We start from the raw sequence: 7,360 nt of genomic DNA on the forward strand, positions 1-7,360 counted from the left end.
GACTAAGCAACTTATTTTGTCTTAATGCTATATTGACAAAGACATATATAATTAACCAAGACAAAAACATTTGCAAATCTCCCATTTGACTATAAAAAATTGTCCGAAACAGACTTCAGACGGGCATTGAATTATTAGCTAGAGCTCCAGCTGATTCTGAGAAATCCTACTTTAAATTTAAAAAAAAATAATAATAACGGATTAATGGAGCCATCAACAGGGACTCTTGTCGGCCAATTAACAAGAATTGACATCACATTTTGTATAGTCATAAAGCTTGTGCCACCATGACCATTGAAATAATTGCACTAGCGTCTTCTGTTTACTATTTAAATTTCCACTCGTCCGAAATTACCAGAAACTTCCAGCTGTTTGGCCAAAATGCTAAAGCTTAAGATTCATTCAACGGGGATGATGACTTAGCTTGTGAAAATTGAGGGACTGGAAATCAACCCATATTTTATATATCTTCTAAAAATCCAGAATCATATTCTATTACATTACATACATCTTTATTTCTGTTCACAATAACTGATACATGCACACTGAACAGCCTTTGCAAAATACTTGTACTATTCAAATACACAAATAACCTGTAAAAATGCTAGCTAAGTGACAACAATACCGATTGCTTAACTCTCGTTTATATTCTAATTATACTATCATCACTGCTGGTTGTCAGGTTTTGGTAGGAGTTTCCTTTCCTGCAACTGGACCAGTACTCAGCCACCAGCTTTGAAAAGGATGAATTTGTCTCCATAAGCTTTGATGGTTCATCATATTCTAACAATTTCCCTGGAAATCATAAACCAACACGTACAATCAACAAGAGGGGTGTTTCTAATCAGTTTCAGTTCCCTTTCATCTGATCCAATATTGTTAATGTTCCACGAATGTGATTCAAGTGAGAAATAGAGGCTTACCAAAAGAGAGGACCATGACCATGTCACTATCAATAACAGTTGGGACTCTGTGAGCTACTGTGATCATCGTGCAATTGACAAACTCCTGCCTAATAATTCTCTGTAAAATGGCATCTGTTGCAGAATCTATTGAAGCAGTAGCTTCATCTAGAACTAGAATTCTGTTTCTCTTCAGGAGGACTCTTCCAAGGCAAAACAGTTGGCGTTGCCCCACGCTCCAGTTTTCGCCTTCATCACTCACTGCATCCCAGCCATAATAATCACACATTCAGCTTGAGATACACACAGGAAATCAATACACAACTACAGTTGTTCTGAAATTAGCTTACCAGATGAATCTAGTTTGTTAGGCAGGCTGCTGATTGTTGCCTTGAGCTGACACTTCTCCAGAGCCTACAAATCAAAAGCATATCACAATGTGTGATTAATGGCTAATACATAAGAGACAAAGTCATTTTTTAAAATTATGAAATCAATAATATAAAGCTAGAGTCAGCTAGTGCACCTTCCATATTTCTTTGTCCGAATAGAGGCCTAGAGGATCCAAGTTGGTTCTAACACTACCTCGAAAAAGACTTGGTTCTTGAGGGATGATGCTGAGCTTCATTCTTAAATCTTTAAGACCAATTGAACAAATGTCAAGCCCATCTATCAGAATTGTACCACTTGCAGGCTCGACCAAACGAAACAAAGCACCTATAAGTGTGGTTTTGCCACTTCCAGTTCTTCCCACTACTCCTACCCTGGTGCCTTCACTAAATGTGCAGGTGATTCCCTTGAGTACCAATGGTGCATTAGGACGGTACCTAATCTGTAACCAAACAGCAGAAATAACAGTTAAATTGTAAGTGTATTCTTGCTTTAGTGATCAAAAGTGATATCCAGATGGCTCTTACTGGAAAATATTCGTGGTAAACATTACATTCATTAGGTAGCATACCTGCAGTTCCTGCAGTTCTATCCTGCCCTTAAAAGGCCATGAAGACGGTGGTCTCTTGTCTTCTACTATAGCTGGAGGCTCTGGTGGTAGGTGCATGAACTGTTTGATCCGTTCAACAGAAATAATGTAGTTTGCCAAGTAGCAGTACCATCGCGACATGAAAACTTGGGTGCCCGTTAGTGAAAGAGCATAAGAAAGAGAGAGTCCAACAAGCCCTGCAAAAGAAATTTGAGCCATACAAATCTTCCAAAAAATCTGGAAATTTATGATAGTGTTCACAACAATTTCAATGAAGTAATTTTACCTGGAGCTACATAGCCTTTAGGAATTAATACAAGGAGGAAAGCAGCAGTGAAGAGAGTAAAATTTTGAATTGCTTCTATTCTGAGAACTAGCCACTCCATGACAGCATTGGAATGGAAAAAAAGTATGGCATCTGTATCAACAAGCTTCAAGTAGTTCTGGAAAAATCTATCCACCATATTAAAGGCTCTTATTGTGATCACTCCAAGTGATGTCTCAGCTGTATAATTCATAACAGGAGCTTTCGTTGTTCCATTTATTCTGATTAGCTCCCTTGCAGTTGCTATGTAATACCCCTTCAGGAGAAAGAAAAAAAAAAAAAAAAGAAATTGAAATGAAATAGCTCAGTATTTGCCTCCATTCTGTGGAAGAGAAATTGCAGAAATCAAGAAGTAGGACTTGAATCCACCTGAATATATTTCACTGCAACCATAGCAAGAATGGCCACAATGAGAACTTGCCATGTTACAAAGGTCATAATTCCAATAATTGCTATCATTTCAACACCAGCAGCAGCCACAAAAATAATCGCAAACGGTATGTCAAAATCAAGGACACACAAATCTGATGAAGCCTGCAAAATAGGAATGTTGAGGTCTTCAAATGTTAATTTACAGTTAAATTACATTTTCGAAGAGTGTACTTGAGATTGTCTTACTCGGGTTAAAATCCGCCCAACAGGAGTAGAGTCGAAGAAAAGCATGGGAGCTTTAAATATCGAATTAGTGAAACCAGAGAAAAATGCTTTAGAAGCTTTTAGCCCCAGAAGTGCTGCAGATAATGATCTAAAATATACAAAAACAGCACTGGCTGTTGAGATGCCAGAGTAGACACCAATTAGAATGCCATTATTGATTTTAGGAAATTGAATGGCATATGCTAGCCAATAAGTTGAACCAGCCTGAAGAGCAACAAATCCAGCCTGAGCCAATAGGCCTAAACCTAAAAGAAGGGATCCTTTTGATACAAGGAGATAATCCAGGAATGGCTTCCATCCGACATCACCAGTCTCTTTTTCTTCTTCTTCTGTTAGTTGTACTCCTGGCAAACCCTTCACGGAAATCTCCCTCTCACTGTTTTCTTTAACAATGTGAGTCCCATTGGGCTCCTCTGCTCTAACCATCTTGTCTTTATCTTCCTTTGCAGCTCCTTCTTGTCCTCCATTATTCGCAGGATCTAATACTGTTATTGCATCTCTGTGTGCATTCACAAGTTGTTCAAATGCTGTACCAGCCAAAAAGAGCTCTTGATAGCTTCCTGACTGAATAACTTGTCCACCTTCCAGAACCTATGATCAAACAGGATCATTTAATTTAAATTAATAAAATTACATCAAATGAGTCACAGGAATTAGAGTTTGATTACCAGAATTTTATCAACTGAAGAGAGAAATTCCACTTGATGAGTCACTAGAATGACAGTTTTGCTTTCTAAAGCAGCCATGACACAATCCTGTAATCACATAACATGAGCAAATTGTTTCAATGCTTTAAAAGAGGCTTAAAAATGTGTTTTTCTTACATTGAATAGAGTTGCAGCGGTATGTGCATCAACTGCACTGAAAGGATCATCAAGGAGATAGATATCGGCATCATTATAGACAGCTCGAGCAAGTTGAATTCTCTGTTTTTGTCCTCCACTCATGTTAAGCCCTCTCTGACCTATTTCTGTGAGATCACCATGGTCAAAACTATTGATGTCTTTATCCAACGCGCATGCTTTTATAGCCTTATCATATCTGTCCTTGTCCATTGGCTTCCCATAGAGAACATTATCGCGAATGCTTCCACTTTGGATCCAAGAAGTTTGAGATACATATGCAATGGAGCCATATACATTAACCTGTTAAATGGCATCAAAACATTAAATTTAGTATCACAAACTTAGAGCATAATATATGCTTAAAATTGTTGTTTACAACTCACAGTTCCTGAAGTTTTGGGTATCTCTCCAAGTATGGCATACAAGAGAGATGATTTTCCAGCCCCAACTGACCCGCATACAGCAATTTTTTCCCCCCATTTCACTTCCAAATTTACATTTCTCAGAGTTGGAATGGGGAGCTCCGGATCCCAACTAAAATTGCCATCTTTTATAATTACACTTCTCTCTGAATTCTGCATTGAAATTCTACTTACATCATCATTTTTGAGTTCATCATCCAGCAGAACAGCATTAATCCTATCAAATGAAACCTTGACTTGGATCATCACAGAAAGAGCTTCGGGAATCATTCTGACAGGTTCTCCCATGCTCCTCAGTGAGGCAAGAACTGTGAAGATGGTGCTAGCATTCAGCGGTGCACTTCCAATCAGGGCACACCCCAAGAAGATAACCGAAGAAATGAGAGTTGGAGACATCCAATAAATGACTGTGCCATAAGCCTTTCTTAACTGAGATTCAGACAACCATTTAAATTCTCTTTCGCGGAGCGATTCAATCAAGTTCTTGAACTTCTCTTCCCATGACTGTAACTTTATAATTTTCATACTGTTTAGGATCTCAGAAGTGGCCCTCAGCCTCTCATCTTGAGCAACCATGAATTCTGATTGACACTTTTGCAGAATCTTTGCAAATGGCACATTAAGGAGTCCACAAATAAAAAGGGGGACTAAACCAGGAAGGGCACCAAGACCAACAACTCCGAAAAGGACAGCAATGGACAAAAAGAGTTGCAGAGAAAAACTCCACATTGAGTGGAACCACCAAGGAAATTCTCCCATTCGGTAGGCATCAACTGCAATATAATTTACAATTTCCCCAGTTGAATGCCTTCTCCTTCCGAAGCTAGAAAGCTTTAGTTGCTTCTGATAGACTGCCACCATTAAAGCTGATCTCATCCTCAATCCCGACCTCCTTGAATCAAAGTAACAATGCCTCTGAGACAGAGACTCAACAACCTTGGTGATTACAAGACACCCCACTATGGAGAGACCTTGGTGCAAATTTTCCTCACTGCGGTTGGAATAATTTACGAAAGCATAAACCAAAAGAGGAAGAACTACTACAGCAATTGTCCTGAGCAATGCACAGATTGCAATTAATATATTCTCCGTCCAGTAAACTTTTGTTATGGCTTGAAGGACCAAGTTCCCAGAATCGTTTGAGTTCTTCACTTTTACAAGGGAATCCCACACCTTAGCAAACTTTTGGTATGCTAAATTGGCTTCATCTTCAGGAACAAGAGATGGAATGTCTTCTAGAACTAATGGTTTTGAGTAACCCAAAGAAAGCAAAGGATTAATCCAAGAAAATGTCAATTTGCTAAAAAAACTAGCCCTGCCTAGAGCTGTTTGCTTTTTCTCAGCCCTTTCGCCTAATAGAGGCTCGGATAAACTCTTATCTTCTGTAAGTTGTGAAGCAAAATGACTGAAGTTTCTGAAAGCACAAAAGAGCAACAAAAGATTGATAGGCAATGACACTATATCAAATATCTGAATACTCTTTGTTCTTGATAAGATTTCAATGTTAAGAGCTGAAACCATTAAAGAAAATGACATCCACCAGAGAGAGATGAGAATGATGATCCATTTGGACCTTCTCACGAGCAAAGAGATTGCCAGGGAGGTCCAAATAAATCCTCTAACAATCTGAATCAACCAGCTCATATTATTAAAGTCTTCAGTTTTGGCTGCAAAATTCCACAAACCGTTACTGAAGTAAAATATGCTAACAAGAGCACAACAAATTGAAGCAACTACCGAAAGCCGGCCCCTTCTATTGCTCCCACTGCTGTGATGTTTTCTGATAGAACTTACAAGCAAAGACAGATAGAAAACACAAAGAAATACTACATTTATGAAGTCTATGATGGTTCTTTGAATGCAAAAAGAACCAACATCGAGTTCGCCTCCACAAATCCAAGAGAGCCTCTCTGAAAACTCATAAAAACACAGTTTTAGAAATTGCAGAAGAGAAAATCTATACTTGAACTAAAATATGATCGAAGAACAAGAAGAAAAGTGAAGAATGTCTAGATGATGGTATAAATGTATTCAATATGTATGTTCCATACATCAAATGTTCAAAAAGCTTGATCTTTTTCAAACAATTAGCCTGCAGTATTGCAACACAACAGAATTCTACAATCTTATATAACAAGAACCTCATAAAGAGATGTAGACTTTAAAAAAAAAAGATTCGTACAAATAACAAGAAGAAGAAAGCCTGAGAAGATACCAAGTGAGCTCCCCGAGAAAGCCATTGTTGCTTAAGTGACTTTGGTTTTTGCACCACTCAGTAGCCCAAGTAGATAAGATTCAACCAGAACTCACTTTGAATGAAGTGAAACCAGAGAAACTATGCCGGCAACTGATGCATTCAATAAATTATCAATGCTTACAACATATTGCCAACATTTTTGTTCATTCACCAGCTTTATATTTCAAGTTGGCAATTTTTTGTCCTTATATATCGAATGTCCAAGCCATTTCCCACCCAACTTTTGATGCATCCTCAAAATCCCACCCGTGGCAGTTCAATCCCACCCATGAGCCGTTAACGTTACGAGAATTTGTCTGAGTAAAGGGGCATTTTAGTAATCGTAAACATTATATTGTTAAAAGTGAACGAATAAAGAATTTGTTTATTAAACCAATAAAAATTAAGTGTGACAGTAGTAAAGGGGCATTTTAGTAATCGTAAACATTATATTGTTAAAAGTGAACGAATAAAGAATTTGTTTATTAAACCAATAAAAATTAAGTGTGACAGACTGTTATCTCGCACGCTATCTACCAAAGCATGACGTGTGGTGAAGTTTATGGAGGAAGGAAGCATTTTTGGCGAGTTGTAGCGAATTTGTCGGCGACTTGTTTTTGATGGATGGTGTGGTGAAACGAAATGAAGACACATGGGAGCAACAAAATAATTGCACTGATTTAAAAACAAAGAGGTGGTGCATTTTGCCGCACTTGGACGTAGCGCCTGTAGGAGAATTTAATGCGCAATGATTTTTCAAAATCAATGGCTCATATTGTTTAGATAGAAATCAACGGTCATGGAGAATTTCAGAATCGATAAGCCAATCAAATTTGGACACATGTAGGGGCATTTTTGTTATTTAATGGGTTTTGAATAAATATCAACGAAAAAAAGAATTTTTTATTCTTTGGAGAGCGAACAAAAAAATGACACATGGCTTGCTAATTCTAAATGCATTTTGAACAAAAGAAAGAGAACAAAGGTTTCATTT

At 37.9% G+C, this 7,360-nt stretch overlaps 1 protein-coding gene across 1 annotated transcript; it reads right to left on the reverse strand.

The window, feature by feature from the left end:
• Nucleotides 1-439: 439 nt before the first annotated feature.
• On the reverse strand, nt 440-6,544 carry LOC123217872 (ABC transporter C family member 8-like). Its single transcript, XM_044638951.1, has 12 exons — nt 6,346-6,544; nt 4,092-6,040; nt 3,688-4,008; nt 3,532-3,618; nt 2,825-3,454; nt 2,576-2,740; nt 2,168-2,462; nt 1,864-2,078; nt 1,429-1,734; nt 1,253-1,316; nt 924-1,163; nt 440-795 (listed from the first exon to the last, which is right to left on the reverse strand). Exons 1-12 carry the CDS (start codon nt 6,368-6,370, stop codon nt 644-646), a joined length of 4,449 nt encoding a protein of 1,482 aa, XP_044494886.1. The 5' UTR covers nt 6,371-6,544; the 3' UTR covers nt 440-643.
• Nucleotides 6,545-7,360: the final 816 nt, after the last annotated feature.

Source organism: Mangifera indica, chromosome 6 (genome assembly GCF_011075055.1).
Source record: "Mangifera indica cultivar Alphonso chromosome 6, CATAS_Mindica_2.1, whole genome shotgun sequence".
NCBI lineage: Eukaryota > Viridiplantae > Streptophyta > Magnoliopsida > Sapindales > Anacardiaceae > Mangifera > Mangifera indica.

Excerpts from the sequence above, each read along its gene's own strand:
- LOC123217872 (XM_044638951.1), bottom strand. The coding sequence starts at position 6,370 with ATGGCTTTCTCGGGGAGCTCACTTG. Across the intron at positions 6,041-6,345 it reads TTTCTCGGGGAGCTCACTTG|AGAGGCTCTCTTGGATTTGT; the intron begins GTATCTTCTCAG and ends ATGAGTTTTCAG. Across the intron at positions 1,164-1,252 it reads TAACAAACTAGATTCATCTG|TGAGTGATGAAGGCGAAAAC; the intron begins GTAAGCTAATTT and ends GCTGGGATGCAG.